Below are 21206 nucleotides of genomic sequence, written 5' to 3'. Positions count from 1 at the left end.
CTTTCGTGGGACAGACCCACTTCCTCAGATCAAATAGTGGAAGAAAATTGGCACAACCATTTGGTATATATGGTTGTGACATTTTTCTTCCACTATTTGATCTGAGGAAGTGGGTCTGGACCACGAAAGCTCATCACCTAATACACCATCTTGTTAGTCTTTAAAGTGCTACATTGTCCTGGTTTTTGTTTCAATATGGAGATGTGACGACAAAATTCATCCTGCACGTGGTTGATCTGTGGCAGGGATGGGACGCAGGGGATGGGTGTGTGGGAGGGGGCATAGGGTTAGGGGAGATGAGGGCTCTGGCGGGGGGTGCAGGCTTTGGGGTGGGGCTAGGGATGAAGTGCCTGGGGCGCAGGAGAGGGCTTAGGGCAGGAGGTTGGGGTGGGGTTCAGGATCGGGGTGGGAAGTTAGGGTACAGGAGGGGACTCAGGGTTCAGGTGTGGAGTTGAAGAGGGAGTTAGGGAAGTGGAGCAGCCTCAGAGTCGAGGTTCTGGCTGAGGTTGGGAGTAGGGATGGAATAGTGCAGTCAATTAACCAATAAACAAAAGCGTATCGGTTAATGCTATCCACTGCACACAATAGACAACACGCATTCCCCCCGCCACTGGTACATTTGTTAGCAGGCTGGCCAGCAGCCCAGCTCAGTCCTGGCTCATGCTGGGTTCGGGACCTACCCCCGCTCTGCATTTAAAGTGTATTGGAAGCCAGGCGGGCAGGCAGCCTGGCTCAGTTCCAGCTCAGCCCAGGTCGGGCCCTCGGCCCTGGGGCCTCCCCCGGGGGGCAGCGGGTCACAGACCCCAGGGCCGCTCGTGCCAGGGGCCCGCCCGGCAGCTCAGCCCCCCCCCCCCCCGGAAAGCGCGTTGGGCGGGTCAGAAGCTGCCCCCGACGCGGGGGGGGGCGGGGGATGGGGAGAGGCGGGGGGGGTTGATGCGGGGGGGGGGCGGGGACTCCGCGCCGCCGGGGGGCGCTCTCGGCTCTCGCAGCCCCCCCCCGCTTCTGCCGGCTCCCGGCATGCACCGCGCGGCCGGGAGCGGGGCGGGACTCTGCCCAGCCGGGGCCATGGCCGAGCGCTTCGCTGCCCAGGTACCGCCCGGGGGGGGCTCTGCGGGTGGGGGGCGAGAACTGTGCAGGCCCTGGGGGGGGCTGTGTGGGCTCTGGGGGGGGGGCTCTGCGTGCGGGGGGGGGAGAACTGTGCAGGCCCGGGGGGGGGGGCTTTGCGGGCCCTGGGGGGGCTCTGCGTGCGGGCCCACGGGGGAGCGAGGGGAAGGGCTGAGCGGGCCAGAAGGGGGGGGTCCTGCGGGTGGGGGGGCGAGAACTGTGCAGGCCCTGGGGGGGGCTTTGCGGACCCAGGGGGGCTTTGTGTGCGGGGGGGGGGAGGGAGCTGTGCAGGCCCTGGAGGGGGCTCTGCGTGCGGGGGGGGGAGAACTGTGCAGGCCCGGGGGGGGGGGCTGTGCGGGCACTGGGGGGGGCTATGCGGGCACTGGGGGGGGCAGTTCGGGCCCTGGGGGGGGCTCTGCGTGCGGGGGGGAGAACTGTGCAGGCCCGGGGGGGGGGCTGTGCGGGCCCTGGGGGGGGCTATGCGGGCACTGGGGGGGGCAGTTCGGGCCCTGGGGGGGGCTCTGCGTGCGGGGGGGAGAACTGTGCAGGCCCGGGGGGGGGCTGTGCGGGCCCTGGGGGGGGCTATGCGGGCACTGGGGGGGGCAGTTCGGGCCCTGGGGGGGGCTCTGCGTGCGGGGGGGAGAACTGCAGGCCCGGGGGGGGGCTGTGCGGGCCCTGGGGGGGGCTATGCGGGCACTGGGGGGGGCAGTTCGGGCCCTGGGGGGGGCTCTGCGTGCGGGGGGGAGAACTGTGCAGGCCCGGGGGGGGGCTGTGCGGGCACTGGGGCGGGGCACGGCAGCTGTTACATTTATCTCTGAGCAGCCCGTCCGGGGTGGGGGGCTCCAAGCTGCCAAGCCCGGCGAGGGGAGCTGTTCGTCCCGGGCTGGGTGTTGCACCCCACGGGGCTGCCGCAGGCTGTGCCCAGCTACCCCGGCGCTCCCAGCCGGGACAGATCCTGCCCAGCGAAGTGTCTGGAGCCAGAGAACAAGGCACCTCTTGGCGTGTGGCCGGTGCCAGCAGCCTTTGCCTTCCCGCTGCCCCTCGTGGCTATGTCTACACTGGTGGGTTTTTGCACAAGAACAGGTCCACTACCCTGTGCTTTTGTGCAAGAGGGTCCATGGCAGTGTGGACGCTCTCTTGCACAAGAAAGCTCTGATGGCCATTTTAGCCATAGGGCTTTCTTGCGCAAGAAACTCCTGCCCTGTGTCCACACTGCCCTCTTGCACAAGAGGGCTTACCCCTGTTAGAAAAGAGTGTAGCTCTTGCGCAAGAAGCCCTCTCTTACCACGCTTTACTGTAAATCTTCTCTGCAAGAGCAGGTGGGCAGTGTGGACCCTCTGCGCAAGAACCCGCCAGTGTAGACATAGCCCGTGTCCCAGGCCAGTGTCTCCACGCATGCCCGTCCCCTCCCCCCCACTGCCAGGCGACAACAGTGGCTCCAGGCTCACTGCTAGGTTTGTGCGATCAGCCAGGGGCTTGGCTTTGGCTGGCTGTCCATGTGCAAACTAGCCCAGCACCTTCTGCACGTCTCACTCGCTTTCCTTCAAACCGGCCCTCGGCTCTCCAGCCCTGCCTCCCTCGTTTCCCTGCCCTGCGTGGCTCCTGATCCCACAAATCCTTTTACATTTGGGCAACTTCTGCCATGGATGGTGTCCCTTGACCTCAGGGAGACTGCTCACACGTGGAGGCTGTTTGGGCAGATGTCTGCCGCATTGAGTCCTTCCTACCAACGCTCTTGCGGACATGGGCCATCTCGAATTTGTACAGTGTCTGTCTCTTCTCCCTTTGCACCTGGTCCTTGGGTAATCTCATCTGCAGGCACAAGGTCAGCAGTCTGAGCTGATGACTCCCAGAGCCACCTCTCTGCTTCTGGCAAAGCTAAACTCTCAGCCCGTCTCACTGGCATCTCCTTGTGGGTATCTAGCAGTCAGCCTATGCTCAACATGGCCACATCAGAGCTCCTAGCCTTTCTCCCGTCCCCCCCGTCTGCCCTGCCACCTCCTTCCCTGATCGTTGTGGGCAGCATCACCATCCTGCCTGGCACTTGGGCCTGTAACCTGGGCCTCATCTTCAACTCAGACCCATTGCTAGGTCCTCTCATCTGGTAAATCTTGCTGATTCTCTTTGCGTGACAACCCAAAGAGACGGCCTTTCCTGTCCAGCCGCACGACTGAAATGCTCAGCCAGGTTCTCATCCATTTGCACCACAGTTACTGCAATCTCCTTCCCCCCAGCCTTGGCAGAGACCATTTTGCCTGGCCATGTCCAATCACTTTCCTAGCTTAGTGCTTTGAGCATGTCGCTCCCTGCTTTGAATCCTCCCACTGGCTCATAAGAGAGGCCAAACTGGGTCAGACCAAAGGTCCATCTAGCCCAATGTTCTGTCTTCCCACAGTGGCCAATGCCAGGTGCCCCCGAGGGAGTGAACAGAACAGGGAATCAAGTGATCCCTCCCCTGTCACCCATTCCCAGCCTCTGATAGACAGAGGCTAGGGACACCATTCCTACCCATCCTGGCTAATAGCTATTGATAGACCTAACCTCCGTGAATGTCTCTATTTCCATTTTGAACCCTGTTACATAGTCCTGGTCTCCATAATATCCTATGGCAAGGAGTGCCACAGGTTGATTGCCTTGTGTGAAGAAATACCTGAAAACTCCTCCCCTTCCTCTCTCCAGGCCTGCAAAGATCTTGACAGTGATTAGGCAGTTGGTGTGCAGAGGCCACTGCCTACCATGCTGATCAGTACTGTCTCATTTTTTAACTCATACTTTCCTTTGTCTCTGTCGCCTTGTCTTATGCTTCACACGGTCAACTCTTTCTGCTTCCCTCTGAGCTGTGTGCAGCAATCCACTTGTGCTCTGTCTTGTGTAAGGGTCCTCGAAAAGCAGCCTCGATTCTGACTGTTACTGTGATTCTTCATTTTAAAATGATCCTTCCTGCTGTCCGGTTCTGAATCACATTCTTCTACTGTAGGAGTGGACAAAAGCAGGGATTTGGAGCAATCACAATTTTTAATTGCTCCGCTCCAGCTCTGCTCTGGCACCAATAGTGACTGCTTCAACTCCACTCCACGCTTCGACTCCAATTAATTTTTAACTAAATAAAAAAGTGCATACTGTAATTTTGAAAAAATGTTATTTTCAGTTTTTTAAAACAATTTAAATGTCATCAACAATGATACAAACTAGAATCATTCATAATTCAATCTGTAAAAAAATATTGCAGCTATCAAGTCGTCTTTCATGGCCTGCCGCAGATCATTTAAAATTAACTTTAAAGCTGAAAACAGCTAGTCGCTCTACACTAGCTTGAGTTGTTGGCATGCTCAAAGCAATTCTACAGGCAGCCTGAATGCGGTGTGGGTAGCTGTAAATGGACTCAAAAACAGACTTAACTTTTAGCCTACCAATAGACTCCATCGCCTCACCATCTTCCCAAAAGTTTCTCTCGAATAATGCTTCATTACAATTATGAATCACAGAAACTTGCCAGCGTCTTTCTTGTTTATCCAATTCCTTTTCAAAGTCGTCATCTTCTGAAGAATTGGTGCTTGAATTATCTCCTTTTCCCTGTGATGGTTGAAGACATCTCAGGGATGGACACTCGAACAAGTTCAGAGTGGAGATGGAAGTTTGAGAGCAGCCTGCTATTTCTGAAGGATGTGAACTTTCTGAAACTGCAAATTCGATTGTTGATGACTCCTTTTGTTGTGTTTCGTTTTCTTCAACCTCTTTTGCCGAGTTCAAATGTAGCAATAGATTTTATATTTCGAGTCGTCGAGCAATATCAAGGAGCCCTTCCTTTGCCTTTGGTATTTCCCTTGAGGTAAGAAGAATCTGATACCGTGGGTCAACATAAACTCCAGCAAGGAAATGAATATTGTCAAAAAGTTTCTCTTCGCATTTCTGCATGGAGGATAGAATTCCTTCTGCAATTTGTCCACCATTTTCTTGCAAGAATTTTGACAGTTGTCGCCATTCCTTCATTAAAACTCCCGGGGTTACATTGACAGCTTGAAGATTCATGGTTGTTTGGTTTGGCTTTGCCAAGAGGTCTCTCAGGTTCTTCACTTCGTCCCATTCAGCTTTTGTTAACTTGAATTCTCTTGTTCCAGCAGCAGCCACTTGTTCACAACAGTAAGATTGAAAAACGAGAAGCCGATCAATCTTCGCAAATGTTGAACCCCAGCGAGTCACAGTATCCAATGACTGTTACTCCATGTAGATCAAGCAGAACACTTTGAATACTTGGGGTTCGTAGTTTGACAACGACTTGTCGAATTTTTGCCAGAAATTTCTTTGCATTGTCTTTGTTCAGTCCATCCCAGATTGCCAATTGAAGAGTGTGAATACCACACCTCATCAGTTGGACTTTTGAGTCATCCTCATGAAGCCATGTGGGAAGTATGAGGCTAGGGTCATTAACCCATTGCGCAGCAGCATCCATGTTGAGTTCGATTTCATCCATTCCTTTAGTTCCTTCATCAGGCAAAATAGCTTCAGTTCTGCCCACATCCCTGTTCTCAGAGGTAGAAATGGTTTCATTGTCCTCGCTGATATTTTTGATGGCACACATCATATTTGCTGCATTGTCAACGCAGATGCTCAGCACTTGCATTTCACTGATCCCAAATTTTTCTAAAATAGCTTTTACTTGAACTTCCACATAGGAAGAATTGTGACGCCCTTCAGTGTCAATTATGTCCAAGGTTTTTACCACAGCTTTATCTTTTCCTTCTTCGTAGTACTGAGCATTGATTGCAAGGAAATTTCTGTTTCCGTGGGTTGCCACATCCATTTTCAGGTAGCACAATTTTTGCTCCAAAGCTTTCTTGAGCTCTTCGCGACCAGACTCAGCTGTGCTGACAACTAAATGACGAACCGCATCGTGCCCCGTCGAAACGCCAAGCTGCCAACCCATTTCACTTGCAATTTTTTGGAATCCTTTGTTCTTTAGTCTGAAGGTAGTGAGCGGTGTTGAACTCAAGCAAACCATTTCCATCAGCCTTTCACTGAAAGTATTGGCATCCATGGTGATTGTAACCTTTGAGGACTTCAAATATGAGTCAAGTTTTGTTTGCTCAATTTTGGGTTTCTTTTCAGATGAAGCTCCGCAAAAAATCTTTTCTCCAGGAGTTTTCAAAGAGCCAGATGAACGTCGTTTAGCCGTGTCAACTTTCTGTTTTGCCTCATCTTCCTGGTCCTTTTTTGTAACCAGAGCTGCATAGTTTTCTGGATGGTTACATTTTACATGCCGCCAAAGGTTGTAACTTTTCATGGCACTTGCTTCACTTGTCTTGAAGCTACATGGTTTGAGCTCGCCATTCACTTCCTTTTCCACCTGGCACGTTGCCGATTTCTTCTTTGCTTTTCCCAAAAGCCCAAATTTGGGCTTTTCAAATTCAAAAGTAAAGACATTATTGAAATCCTTTTCTGTAAATCGGCTATCAATCATGGGGGCAGATTTGGTTTTTTTTGTTGAAGCCATGGCCAGATCTTCTTGTGCTGCTACCGCAACCAAATGTTTCTTGTTATGATCTTCGAAAAACAATGAACAAAAGCATTACATTTTTTTTATAATGTACCTGCTTGTGATATCTTAACCACTTAGGATACTTTGAATTTATTTTGGATTTTCTGGACAAAAATGATCGCATTTTCTTTTTACACAAATTTTTTATTAAAGTATATTTTAATATTTTAACATGTTTCTTGCAGTTTTAATGAAGTAAGAAGTATTTTTAACATATATAATTAATATAAATTTTTATTTATAAATTGCAAGTTAGTTTTTCTTATGAAATTTTGCGGTAGAAATATTCAAAATATTTTCCAAGTTTTTAATTAATATCTCAAAAATGCTTTAATATAGATATATCCATGAAATTTGGTATGTGCCGAAGCGTTAGTACGTGCTATTGCTGTTCTACAACATTAATTGTTGGGAAGTAACAAGGCTACACGTTACAAGGTTGAAAATAAACACATACTAATCTAGCTATCTAACTACCGTATATACTCGAGTATAAGCCGAGTTTTTCAGCACAGTTTTTGTGCTGAAAAATGCCCCCCTCGGCTTATACTCGAGTCAGCATCTCGAACTGAGGCGGGCAAAGCCGCAGAGGCGCGGGACCCCCCCCCCCCCCCCCCCCCGCGGCTGCGGCTTCAGTCCGGGAGCCTGTGGTCTGCTGGGGACGGTCCACAGGCTCCCAGATTGAAGCGGCAGCAGCGGGGGGGTCCCGCGCCTCTGAGGCTTTGCCAGAGCAAAGCCTCAGAGGCGCGGGGAACCGCCGCTGCTGCCGCTTCAATCTGGGTGCCTGTGGTCTGCTGGGGACCGTCCCCAGCAGACCACAGGCTCCCAGATTGAAGCGGCAGCAGCGGAGGTTCCCCGCGCCTCTGAGGCTTTGCTCTGGCAAAGCCTCAGAAGCGCGGGAACCCGCCCGGTGCCCCTGGTCTGCTGGAGACGGTCTCCAGCAGACCGGGGGCACCGGAGCAGCTTTCGCCCCGACTCATTTCCTACCCTAGGCTGCCTTATTTCCTACCCTAGGCTTATACTCGGGTCAATACTTTTTCCCAGTTTTTTGGGGTAAAATTAGGTGCCTCGGCTTATATTCGGGTCGACTTATACTCGAGTATATACGGTAATCTACGCAAGTTCGTACTCGCCTAACCTTGGCACAAGGGTGGGAGCAGTCTGCAGTGTTGCCAGATGTCTGATAATTATCTGATTCTTTAATAAAACATATCTCCAAAAAACTTTTTATTTTTGTATCTGTACATTAAATCTTGATTTCAGCTGAAGTGAGAATAACTGTGACATATTATGTAAAGTGGTAAAGTAAATGTTAATATCAATTGTTATACAGTCTGAAACTTTTGGCACCTTTAGGACTTTCTTGCTAAAATATCATTCATTTTGGACTGAAAATGAAAAAAAAAAACCTGGAGCGGTGGAGCAGTCAAGATTTTCTATGCTCCGGCTCCGCTCTAGCTCCAGGCAAAAACCTGCAGCTCCACTGCTCTGCGCTCCAGCTCCAGGCTCTGCTCCAAAGCCCTGGGTCCTGCTTTGGGCAGGAGGCTGTACTCGATGACTCCAGAGGTCTCTTCCAGTCCTATGATTCTATGAATTCACTGGGCTGTGAGTGCCAATAGGCGTCCTACATTTCACAAGCTTCTTCCAACTAAACACACTTGGCATTGAGTTTAAAATGCTCAAGCCACCAGCAGGCATAGGGTTTGGCTGCCTCCAAAACTGCTTTGCAAACAACTAGCTGTTTGTGCAGTGTACACACGCTTGTGGTGTTTGTTTGTAGCCTATCTCGTGCAGCAGGTAGGAGCAAGGTGATTTTACACAACGTAGCATCTGCAAACTTTAAGGAGGCATCAACTTAAAATCACTAGTAGCATTACAAGTAGCAGCACAAAAGGACTATAATAGAACAAAATTAGAGAACAATTATAGGTTCTTTTCTTTGTTTATTTGCATGGTGCATTTGACATCCCTTTGTGTAGGCATTTTCACTAGTTCCCCAAGGTGTATCCGTTTCCCCTCTTTGCCTGGGTCTTTCACACAGCAACAGAGGAGAGAAACGTAACACAAATTAGGAGAGTGTGGTCATAGAAACCAGCAAGCAAACTAAAGGACAGGTGTAACAGCTGAAGCTAGTCTGAACTCTCACTTCACAAATGGAGTCATTTGCAAGCTGTCAGGCTCCCTTAAACCTCATGTCAAGGAGTTTATAATTCTAATACAGATGTCGAAAGACCTCATTTCTCACATCAGGACAGCGACATGTTGGACCAAAGATCACATGGTGCAGAGGGGTTTGTGGCATGTGAATGGGTCTTGTGCTGGGTCTCTGTATCTGACTTTGCCACTTGGAAATGTGGCTCTAGCTCCATTTTCCGTCTTGCCCCCTTGCAAACAGGCCCAGGAATGGGATGCCCAGCGCCTGATGTCATTACAAACCCCCGCTGTCCTGGAACGAACATCTGTGCAAACAGCAGAGATTTCTATGTGGACCCTCGTGGCTGCCATCCAAGCCGTGGAGAGAAAGGTGGATTCGTTTGCCTCACGGTTGCTGAGTCTGGAGGGGAGAATAGGGACAGACGAGAAGAAAATACTTGAGTGCGAGAAAATAGAGTTGGAGTTTGGGAACCAGCTGGAGAGTAAGTGGACAGTGCTGGGGACGCTAATCCAGGAGTACGGGCTGTTACAGCGGCGGCTGGAGAACATGGAGAACCTGCTGAAGAACAGGAACTTCTGGATCCTTAGACTCCCCCCTGGTGTTAATGGAGAAGCCCCCAAGGTATCGGTGTCTGTCAGTACAGGCAGTAAAGGCTGAGCCTCTATTTGGGTAATGAAGCGATTTTTTCTGGGGCTGCCAAATGATTAAAGAAAGTAATGAATCACAGTTGGAATCACACTGTTAAACAAGAATTTATTTAAATATATTTGCACATTTTCTACATTTTCAAATACATCGATTTCAGTTACAAGGCAGAATACAAATTGTGCAGCGCTCACATTATATTTTTGCTACAAATATTTTCACTGTAAAAAAAAAAAATAGTATTTTCATTCACTCCTACACATATTGCGGTGTAGTCTCTATCATGAAGTGCAACTTAGAAATGTAGACTTATGTTTTCTTTTTACATAACTGCATTCAAAAATAAAACCGTGTAAAACCTTAGCGCCTACAGGTCCATTCAGTCCTCCTCCTTGTTCAACCAGTTGCGAAGACTTGCAAGTTTGTTATATTTATGGGAAATAATATTGCCTGCTTCTTCTGAGAACAGGTGTCTGCGTGGCACAGTTGTAGCCGATTTGCAAAGTATGTACATACTAACTGTGCTAACCATTCATAGACCCCTTCATGCTTCGATCACCATTCCAGAGGACATGTGTCCATGCTGATAACAGATTCGGCTCGATAACAGTCCAAAGCAGTGTGAACTGATCCATGTTTGTCTCCATCATCTGAGTCAGATGCCGCCAGCAGAAGGTTGATTTGCTTTTTTGGTGGTTCGGGTTCTGTAGTTTTCAGATTGGAGTGTTACTCTTTTGACACTTCTGAGGGTAAGTTCTACACCCGCTCAGATTTTGGTAGACACTTTAGATTCTTCAGTCTTAGTCCGAGTGCTGTGGCTATCTTGAGAAATCTCGCATTTGACAAAATGCAAAGCAAGTACCAATCTGCTATGGAAGTATTCTTAAAACGAATATGTGCTGGGTCATCATCCAGGACTACTGTAACATGGAATATATGGCAAAATGTGGCTAAAACCATAGAGCAGGAGACAGACAATGAATGTTCCCTCAAAGAGTTGTCACAGATTTAATTAGCCCATTGTTTTCTTAATGAGCATTATCAGCATGGTAGCATTATCTCCTATGTATGTAAACAAACTTGTTTGTCTGAGTGATTGGCTGAATAAGAAGAAGGACTGAGTGGACTTGTAGAGTCTCAAGTTTTACATTGTTTTGTCTAGAGTGCAGTTATGTAGCAAAATAAATCTCCATTTATAACTTCCGCTTTTACAATAAAGTACTTGTATAAGGTGAATTGAAAAATACTATTTTTACAGTGCAAATATTTGTAATAAAAATAAAGTGAGCACTGCATATGTTGTATTCGGTGTTGTAATTAAAATCAATATATTTGAAAATGTAGAAAAATACCTTACACACACACACACACAGATGATTGCTTGGGCCTTTAACTCAATTAATTTTTGGTTTTTGGAAGATGAAATGAAATGTCCCAGCTTCATTTCAATCTTTGTCCTGCGGTGGGGCTGGGGAGGAGGGGTTCAGTTTGCAGGCTAACCTGGGGAGAGATGATAACCCCAGCCCTCTCTCACTGCAGCAGATTGGGGCCAGATGAGAAGCGCCTATCCATGGCTGCTGCAGCTCCAGCGGGCACAGCCGGGGGAAGGCTGTATGTTGGGGCAGGTCCAGGTTCATCTGCCCCCTGCGCTCTGCAGCCAAAGTGAAGATTGCACGAAACTGTGCACTTTCCCCTCACTCCCTGATGAAGGGAAACAGCCAGCCATGTCCCTGTACAAACTGAGGGGGGGTCCTTCATACACCACCACTCCGCACCCACCCTAAAGGGCATCTTGTGGGGGAGAGCCTGGGGTAGTCCTAGGGAGGGGGCCGTGCCCCCAGCCAGCCCCTTTCACCTGCCTGATGATTCTGTCTCTGCTATATGGTTTTCTGGGAAGCAATTCCATTCTGGGCACATCCCGTTGTCCTGGCACAACCAAACCCTGCCCTTCCTTTCCGTTATGACAGGAGGAAGCTGTATACCACATCTGGCGGTCCTAGTTCTTACTGCTTAGGAGGAATTCTTGAACAGACAGAGGGACAGACCCATAGACTCTCAAATATATAGTAGATACATTGTAGTTGGTATTCTATTGTTGTATAACAGTGTGATAAAAACTGTGCTGAATTGCCATTTTTAAGTCAAGTGCATGTGTTTTGAGTTAATTGCGTGAGTTAACTGCGATTCAGTGACAGCCCTAGATTTTTCAGATTTCTGACCCAGAGTTCCTTAATTCCCCATTGCAAAATGGTTTGACCAGAGTCAGTGTCTTCATTAGCTACTCGCGGTGGCGAGTCACAGTGCAGGCAGTCTCCGACTTATGAACGGGTTACATTCCGAACACCTGGTCATAACTCGATTTGGTCGTAAGTCGGAAATACCCTTAAACGCGCTGCCCATGCTGTTCTAAAAACTTGACATACATGGTTCTCAACTCAAAAATATTCTAATGGGTTTAATGGGAGGTTGGTCATAAGTACGGGTGTTTATAAGTTGGGAAGTGGCTGTACGTCTGCGGGGTTCATTGGCTGTTTGTCTAGAACTCGTCCTGTACCATCTATCTGGGGCTCTCGTCCTCAGCCCCACTGCAGCCCTCTTATGCTGGCTGTTGGGGCGAGTTTAGCCTCCCATGAGAGCAGAGGGTCCTTTGTTCTTAGGCATGCAGGCAGCCCCCCAATCTCCAGGCCAGCCGGTGAAGCCCTGTTAGGACAGGAGAGAAGCACTTACCAGCCCTGGCCCAGGAGTGAGAGTAAGTTACTGAGATCAGCTGTTGGAAGGGGACTGTGTTCTCCCCACATTCCCTGCACACCCTGTGATCTGGTCCCCTCCTGTAATGAAGCCTGGCTCTGTAACCCTCCCATGACCCGGCCCTGAACGTGTCTAACTCTAGTAGCTTTGCAATGGGGATGTCAAATCCCGGTTAATCAGTTAACTGGTTAAACGTTAGCTGTGCCTCGCATTTAACCGGTTAACCAGCTCCCAGCCCCACACATGAGCTTGGGCTACAGCGCCTGTCCACAGCAGGCCCCCAGCAGGGCGGGAGCGGCCTCCTGCCCGCAGCAGGTGGGGAGCTGTTCCAGCTCTGCTCCTTCCCTCCCTCATTACTGGTTAACTAGAACGGGGGGGCATTGCCCATTTAGGATGATGGTTACCGGCAGTGCTTTTTGTGTTTAAAAAAAAAAAAAGGTGCTGGTACTCCAGGGGAAAAGTTGTTGAGCAAAAAAAAGTTAAAAAATGCCCATCTTCCGCATTCAATCTATTGACCTTTTAGGCACGTCCTGTCTTGGTTTCTACGGTAATGACACCAGTATAGCATGTATGACTTAAATCCAAGTGCTGAATGGATGTTTGGTTTCAGGTGCCAGTGATGTTTGAGGACGGCGCGGTCTTCTCCCAGGACGAGTGGGAGAACTTAGAAGACTGGCAGAAGGAGCTGTACAAGAATGTGATGAAGGGGAATTATGAATATATGATCTCACTGGGTAAGAAGCTTTTGCCACATTCTTATCAGAAACTGTTTGCTCCTCTGGAGCGATGGCTTGACTCCACCAGCCGTGTGTGTCCTCACACTCCTGTGAGTTCTGGGGGCCACGCGGGTCTTCATGCAATCAGTTCTGTGAGGCATGGTGTCCAGCGTGGTGGTGGTGCTCAGTGGTCAGTGCTCTCTGGACCTGACTAGTGGTTATATTTACTTATCATGTGCGGAAAACCTGCTGTGCCATAGTTTTGTTCTTACGCTGACTTGAACACGAGTACGATTCCCGCTGGCACCGCTGTACTTACCGTAACTTAGGTCCTTGCATGTGAAGATGCCAAGAGGCTGCTGGGTGCGTGGCAGTCAGTTCTGCTGCCCATAGGGTATGTCATGCAGACGCGGTGCAAGGAACCGACGTCCCTGCGTAAGGGAGTGATGATTGGGGGGCCACACACAGACCTGGAGGGGACTGATTGTAAAAGCCCTCGCAATTCTACAGGTTCTCTCTATTAATAGCCCCGTGTCCTCCCCGTGAACAGACTATGCAATTTCCAAGCCTGACATCCTGTCCCGGATTGAGCGAGGAGAAGAGCCGTGTGCCAGGGGTCAGCAGGAGTCCGAGGCGAGAGAAACCCTTGCAGAGCCCAGCGCAGGTGAGGGATGGAGGACATTGGCTCAGACTGCCGGGGAGACGAGCCCTGTAACTTCAGCCTTCATCTGCCCTTAGAGCTGCTCACCGTGTTTTTATCCTTAGATTGCTTACGTCAGAGATTCTCTGCCAATCAAAATGACTTCTGGCTTTAGTCCCTCCTCTTTGAGTGTGTGACTACTCAGTGCACGTAACCACTTGGTTTGTTTCCTCTGGGGCCTCTGTAGCCTGGCCGGTCCTATTCAGTGAGTGCCTGCTCCAGAGAGGGAGGTTTGGGCCTCGGGAAAGGGTTGCTGTGGCCCAGTTTCCAAAAGGGGAAGAGCTGCATGACCAATAGGACATGGTTCGGATGCCAGTGTCTGTGTGGGAAAGGTTATTCGAGTCTTGGCTCTCCAGGCGTGCCCACGAGGTCCCAGCTATTGATTTAATCCTTCGAGCCTCCTCACTGGGTTCTCTTTCCCATGGCCAGAGACTGCGACGTCTGTCCTCGAAATCGCCGTTCAGATTAAGCAAGAGGAAGAGCCAATTGCGGAGGAGCAGCAGGCTGCAGGAGGAGGAGAAGCCCCTACAGAGCTCATGGCAGGTGTGTGCTAGGCCCACGGGAGTCTGAACCCCGGCAGTGTGACCTACACGCAGGAACGCGAGCGAAAGCTTTGTTCTTCCAACACTCTGCTGTGGTCCAGGGTGAGCAGCGTTCTCGTGACGTGCCTCAGTCACAGCAGGGAGAGGAGTGCTACATTTCCCCCCCCCCCCCCCCCCCAGCGTTCTTGTGCGACAGACTGTTTGGGGGCAGGAGTGGGACCCTGTGGGGCTGGGCTTGGCTGGGCTGATTAGCTCCTGGGGTGCTCAGCTGCTGTCCCGGAGATGGGGCCTGGAGAGATGCCGGGATAGATCCACTGCCCCCTCCTTCCCTGGCAGGAGGGCTCAGGGACAAGAGATGTCCTTAGGCTCGCTTGCCTGCTGACTGATCCCGGTGCGACCAGTGGGAGCCGCGTGGGCGATCCGAGTGCAGGACTCGTCCCGTTGGGGGTCCCCCACGTAGGGATTTAGGCAGAAATCTCGGTGCCGAGCCCAGGTAGAATCTTGCCTGTCTAGCAGGGAGAGTTTGTATCCCAGGCCAGGCCAGCTCCCTTTGCATCTCCAGCTGTCGCTTAGGTAGCCCCACCCCTGTGGGATCGGAGTCCCGCCGGAGCTTTCTTATCCTTCTGATTGGTGCTCCCGTGGTTCTTAAGAGCCCTGGCCTGGGCCCCCTGTGCTAGGCACCGTACAGAACAAAGATGCAGTCCCTGCCCCCAGGGACTTACAGTGCAAGTGTGAGACCAGCCAAGCCGTGGGTAGAAATGGATGGGAGAACACAGGAACGGGGGGAGCATTGGTCCGGATAACAGGCAGGGCAGCCCCAGGGCCGGAGGAACGTGGAGATGGATGGTGAGGTAGCTGTGGGGATGTTGGCGGAGAGCACCTCCCAGTCTGTGTAGCCTTTACCCTCCCAATGCCCTGGGAGGAAGGGCGGGGTTGCTGTCCATTAGCCGCTGGGAAAGGAAGTGCAGAGAGGCGAAATGTTCTGCCCTAGCTCGCCCCAGGAGCCTGCAGGAACCTAGCGGTGTAAGCACACGCCCAGCCTTCCCCTCCTTTGGTGTCCCAGAGGGTTCATCCCCCAGGCCTGTGACTGACGTTTGCCTTTGCTCCCTGTTCCAGTGGCTGGCTGGCTCCCCAGCCATGAAAAGAACAAGGAGCAAGAGTCACAAGAGCTGGAGGCACACTGGGCCTCGGCCCAGAGACCGGAAGAGAATATTGACCAGAGCGCCGAGCCCAGCCCGCCTCAGTACGGCTCTGGCGGGCCGGACGTGACCGTGGCAGCGCACCTGCCCGAGAAGCCCCTGCAGCACGAGAGAGACTTCAGCCCCGTGAAAGCCAGTCCCAGGCCCCAGGGGGCCCTCACACCGGAGCGGCCCTTCCTCTGCCCCGAGTGTGGGACGTGCTTCCAGCGCCGGGAGCACTTTGTGCAGCACCAGCGCACCCACACGGGCGAGCGCGCCTTCGTGTGCCCCGAGTGCGGCAAGGCCTTCGCGCAGCAGTCCAACCTCACCAGCCACTACCGCAGCCACACGAGCGAGCGCGCCTTCCCCTGCCCCGAGTGCGGCAAGGCCTTCATCCACCAGTCCACCCTCACCACCCACCTGCGCACCCACACGGGCGAGAAGCCCTACCAGTGCAGCGTGTGCGCCAAGCGCTTCGGCCGCCTCTCCACCCTGCTGGAGCACCAGCGCACCCACACCGGTGAGAAGCCCTACCCTTGCCCGGAGTGCGAGAAACGCTTCAGCCGCCTCTCCACGCTGGTGGAGCACCGGCGCACCCACACCGGTGAGAAGCCCTACAAGTGCACCCAGTGCGAGAAGAGCTTCACGCGCCTCACCAACCTGACGGTGCACCAGAGCACCCACGCCGGCGAGCGGGCCTTCAAGTGCACCCAGTGCGGCAAGAGCTTCGCCCAGAAGCCCTACTTCCTCAAGCACCTGCGCAACCACACCAAGGAGAAGCTCTACCAGTGCCTGGAGTGCGGCAAGAGCTTCATCTGCCACTCCTGGCTGGCGCGCCACCAGATGATCCACACGGGCGAGCGGCCCCACCAGTGCGGCGCCTGCAGCAAGAGCTTTGTGCAGAAGGAGCATCTCTTGAAGCACCAGCGCGTCCACACCGGCGAGCGGCCCTTCCAGTGCCCCGCCTGCGCCAAGAGCTTCCGCTGCCAGCAGTCCCTGCGGCTGCACCAGTGCGCCCGCGCTGGCCAGCTGGGCTGCGCGCCGGGGGGGTCCATGAAAGTGGAGAGTACGGGGTAGTACGGGGCAAGCCCCACGTTGGGATCCACAGGGAGAGCCTGCCGCAGCCCCACACTATGCATGCCGGAGGGGAGGGAGTGCTGGCCGCAAGAGGGTACAGACTGTGAGCCACGAGCAGCCGTTCTGGGCCGCACCCAGGGAAGAGACCCCGCACCTGGGACGTGGACGCAGTCGCTTTGTTTGTACGAACGGTCTTTGCACCGCGGCGGCAGCGTGCTCCGTAGGCTCCGTGGTGCGGGAACGGTGCAGCGTGAGCTGCTGTAACAAGGACAGTTCCTGCCACCAATGAGCACAGGCTGGGGAGAGTGCGTGTCAGCCCGTTGGCAGGTGTGCTAAGCCCCTTCTCCTCCAGCGCCCTGCAACGCTCCACAAACACAGCCTGCTTGCAGCGCAGGGCGGCTTCCTGCGGGCAGCATGGCCGGGGGTTCGGGGGTGTGGCAAGGCAGAGACGTGCCTGCCGTTGCGCTGCCAGCCTGGGGCAGAGCCAGCTGTGCTCTGACCACTCTGCCTCACCACCGTCAGCCCTGGGAAACGGAGGCTGAGCTGCTCTGGGCGAGGCGCAGGGATGCAGCATCTGGCTCGCTTGCCGCTGGGGGCAGTTTGCATGGCAAGCCTGGAGCAAAAGCTTCAGAGGGGGAGCCAAGTTAGTCTGTAACAGGAAAACTTCAGAGTCTGGTAGCACCTTAAAGACAAACAAAACATGTTGCTGGTCTTGTGAGGTTTCGTGAGCACAGCCCACTTCTTCAGCTGACAGGAAGTCCCAACCCAAGCCTGGGGCAGGCAGGTCTCTGGTTGGGACTGGCTGAGAAGCCCAGCAGCCAGACCGCAGCATTGCTGCTTCCCGCTGCAATTGGCCCTTCCCTGCACTGGGTGCACAGAGGCCGAGCGTGAGCCGCCCGCAGCGGGGCAGGTTAAAGCATCGTGACCAGCTGTTAAAAGGGATTTGGGGGGGGGGGGGAATCGGAGCCAAGCTCAGTTCCAATGAGCATTACCCGGGAGGAGGCCTGTGAGAGGTCTCCAGAGCAGACATGGCCCCTCCACACTGTGCTAAGGCAGGTGCTTCGGCCCTGCCCTGCTGATCACACTGTGGACCTGCTCTGGCTAGCAGCTCTCTCCCTTCCCAGGAGCCGCCTGCTGGCCTCAGATGAGACCTTTGGATGCTTTCAGGCCTGCCTGCACAGCTGGGTTTTGTCTGTCGGGGGGGCACGGGGCTTGGCTCCCTGAAGCGAGGCCAGGTACGACCGTTACCTGCGAGGCAGCTGTGCTCGTACCCACGCTTGCATGTCTGCCGCTGGGCCGAGCTGGGGTGCACTGGTGCATTCTGGGCTGCTCTTCTGCAGGAGCGAGAGGCCCACGGCTCAGGAACCATTCGGAAAGGATAGATAGGACAGGGAATAGCTTAATGCCACTACAAATCCACGGCGCACCTGCACCCTGACTGCTGTCAGCAGTCCTGATCCCTGCACCTGAGAAAAGACGGGTTTGGGTTGGCAGGGATAGGCCACAGAAATTCTTAGAATTATATCACAGCTTGTATACACACAGAGGTTAAACAGACTAGGCCTGCTCGGCTTGGCAGAGACACAAAGGGGGGATATGATAGGCCTGAAGAATGTGAATGAGGAGTTATTTACCCTTTCCCATAAGTTAATGGTCACCCACTGAAATGAATAGGGAGCAGGTTTAAAACAAAAGGAAGTTTTTCTTCATACAATGTACAGTTAACCTGTGGAACTCCTTGCCAGTGGATATTGTGAAGGCCAAACGTAACAATTTAAAAACGATTAGCTAAGGTCCTTGCCTGGCTGTTAGAATTGCATCCCTGCCATGTTGGCTGAGTGTCCCTGCACCTCTGACTGCCAGAGGCTGCGACTGGTCACGTGGGCTGGCTCCCTCAGACGGTGCCCTGCTCTGTTCATTCCCTGTGACGCCCCTGGCACTGGGCAGCCCTATGTTCTTGTGAACGTCTCCCTGGTGTGAGGCTGCTGGGGGCAAATGTCCATCTCCCACAGGTAGGAGGAAATGGCTTCCCTCTAGAACACTGCAGGCTAGTTCACTGCTCCTGGGCTTGGGTTTCCCAGGGCAGCCTCACCCCTTCCTGGACAGCAGTGCCGGCAGCACCTCCTGGCTTGGAACCAGCTGGGCCCAGCATTGCTTCTGCCTCAAGGACATTGCCTTAAAGTGGTGGTTCCTCCTACTCAGGAGCCATTTAGCTGGCTCTGGCTCTGGCTCTTCATCTGAGCCCGTCCCCCAAGGGTGGGTCTCATTTAGTCACAGCCCAGGTGTGGCAAAGCCTCCCCCTCCCCAAGGGGTGCGCCGCCTGGCTTCTGCTGCCAGGTGTGAGGACCACTTTGGGAGGTGGGCCAGGGACACAGCTGGAAGTCAGCCAGCTCATGCCCTCCTGCTGGAGCTAGGCGCCGGGAGCCTGCGCGCAGACGTGGCTAGCGCCGTGTGCTGCAGCCTGCTCAGAGCAAGGCTAACCAACTGTGGGTTAGAGCGGCAGAGGCGGGGCTACACGCAGGCACCCAGCAGCTGGACTGAACCCACGGCTGAGGTCAGCGAGCCTGAATCCATCTAGCAGAGCCCCCTACCATGACATTGCCGGGTCGGGCACCCGCCTGCTTGGCCTTGGGGTGAGAGGCCAACTGAGCGGCGGGGTACAGTGTTAGCTGCTCAGGGGCCGATGGGCATCACCAATACAGGATGTGGGAAAGGAGACTCAGGGGTGCTCCACTGGCCTATGTAGCCAGGGCTGCCTACCACAGCTCCTAGGTCACTTCACAAGGCTGGCATGTCCTATAGCAGCTGCCCACCCAAGCCCTGTCTGCTGGCATGATGGTGTGGGTGGGGCCCTACCGCTAGCAAACACCTCAACCCCTTCCTCTTGCTCCCAGGCATTAGCTCACCCAGGAGCAGGGGTGGCAGAGTGAAGGGGATGCAGCCGGCCAGAGACCAGGGGGACGAGCTCAGCTTCCTACCCCCAGCAGAGGGCTGAGTAGCCTGGGTCTCTGCGTGGGCTCTTGGGAAGTGTTGAGAGGCAGATGCTGCATTTCAGCAGCTACTGGGGGCATCTGACATTGGTCCCCCGCCCATCCCACGGTGGGGCTGGTTTGTGCTACAGGAAGGCCCTAGCAGGGAGCGCACCGGCAAGAGGGGCTTAGAGACCTATGGTGTATGTGAAAAGTCATGTGTCTTGTGGGTGAAGCCAAGTCGCGAGCGTGTGTGTGTGGCCTCGCTCACAAGCAGGGCCCACGGCTGCATGTAGGGCCTGGAGTCCTGTGGCTCCATCACAGTAGCAGCCGTTGGGGTGATTCAAAGTCTCAGTGGGGGCTGTGACCAGCACTTTTGCTCTGTCCCATGAGAGGTAAGGCCCAGGGCCCCTGGCACGAGGCATGCAAGGCCCAGCTCAGTGTGCAGGCCTGCAAGGCCCAGGCTTGCAGCAACGACCACTGAAGCCAGGCATGAGACAAGAAGCGTGCAGGGATTCAAGGGAACTACATTAGCAAAGCAGAGCTTGGCTCCAGCTGCAGCATCCATTCAGGCAAGGGGCTGCACGAAGCACAGATCCCTGCAGAGGTGCAAGTGATGATGCAGGGGGCTGGTTGTGTGGGGGGGGGGGCGGTCCCAGCATTCCTAGCGGGACCCTGCAGGGAGTAAGAGGAAGCAGGAGCTATGGCTTACTCACTCCGCCCCCTCATTCCCCCAGCAGAGAGGGAGACGGAGCACACGAGTGCTGTGAGCTTCCTCCACCCGCCCTGCCATCCATCTTTTGTATTGCGCTACCAAGCGTGGCTTAAAACATCGCCTTGGTTTGCCTCCCCCCTCCTTGCATGCTGTAAAACCACTGCCAGGATCCCCCGCTGCACGGCTCTCCCCCACACACCAGCGTCTGCCTTCCTCCGCTGCAATGTCTCCTTTGGGCATCTAGTGGCTGAAGACACTCCCCCACCCCCACTTCTGTGTCTGATACATGGTGCGGCCTCCTCAGGGCCGAGAGGGCACGACTCTTGGTCACGGCTGGCAGACAGCCCTGGAGCAGGGAGGATGAGGGAAAGGGGTCAGTGGCTAGTGGGACCCTGAGCCACTCTGCCCTTTACCCCAAGTGCGCTGTATCCCACAACTGGCTAGCTCCAAGGACTCCCGCAGGCCTGGCTGCTGGGTTTGTATTGATTACTGGGCTTCTGCAAGCAAGGTACCAGCTCTTACCCGTGTTTTCCCATGCTCACTCTCCCTTGCTCGGTCAGCTGTCACTGCTCGTCTCCTCCCTATGTGCCTGGCAAGTCTTCCCGGGTGGGTGTGTGCTAGCACCTCCTATTCTGCCCTCTAGCCCACTTCACCCCCCTTTCTTTTCCCCAGGCACATCCCAGCCAGCCCATGGGGCAGGGCTTATATTCTGTTTGCCCACCACATCTCTGCCTGCCCATCTTACCCGCCCCCCCCGAGGTGCTACAGCAGCCAACACCTCTGCTGTGTCTCCACGCGCCTTCCCCTGCCCTCCTGCCTTGTGACTCAGCTTTTCACCAGTAGAAGCCGTGCCTGCAGTCACCAGGGTTTATTAGCACAGCCCACTCCACAAACCCTTTCCTGGGTGCACAAGGCCTCAGGCAGGGCCAGCCCCCACCTCCATCCCCTCCACGGACAGGGCCGTTCCCCATTTCCCCCCACAGCAGCACACAGGCTGGGCTGCATCTCAGGGACACCATCACCTGGCTCCATGGATACGTGACCAATGTGGCGTTGGCGGGGCTGGAAAACAGAGAAGCCCTATTCACACCCAACCCCCATAACGAGAGTGTTATAACCCA

At 53.8% G+C, this 21206-nt stretch overlaps 1 protein-coding gene across 3 annotated transcripts; it reads left to right on the top strand.

Moving 5' to 3' along the window:
• Window positions 1–964: 964 nt before the first annotated feature.
• LOC102460380 (uncharacterized) lies at window positions 965–21114 on the top strand. Of its 3 annotated transcripts, XM_075919758.1 has the most exons (6): window positions 965–1089; window positions 9036–9416; window positions 12799–12922; window positions 13455–13568; window positions 14034–14147; window positions 15263–21114. In XM_075919758.1, exons 1-6 carry the CDS (start codon window positions 1018–1020, stop codon window positions 16399–16401), a joined length of 1944 nt encoding a protein of 647 aa, XP_075775873.1. In that variant the 5' UTR covers window positions 965–1017; the 3' UTR covers window positions 16402–21114. The 3 variants fall into 3 exon arrangements, with proteins under 3 accessions (XP_075775873.1, XP_075775874.1, XP_075775872.1); XM_075919759.1 differs by lacking the exon at window positions 9036–9416 and having other exon boundaries at window positions 1021–1089; XM_075919757.1 differs by lacking the exon at window positions 965–1089 and having other exon boundaries at window positions 7518–9416.
• Window positions 21115–21206: the final 92 nt, after the last annotated feature.

Source organism: Pelodiscus sinensis, chromosome 2 (assembly GCF_049634645.1).
Source record: "Pelodiscus sinensis isolate JC-2024 chromosome 2, ASM4963464v1, whole genome shotgun sequence".
Classification (NCBI taxonomy): Eukaryota; Metazoa; Chordata; order Testudines; family Trionychidae; genus Pelodiscus; species Pelodiscus sinensis.
The sequence above is the reverse complement of the archived record's forward strand: the minus strand, read 5'-3'. Positions and strand labels throughout refer to the sequence as shown.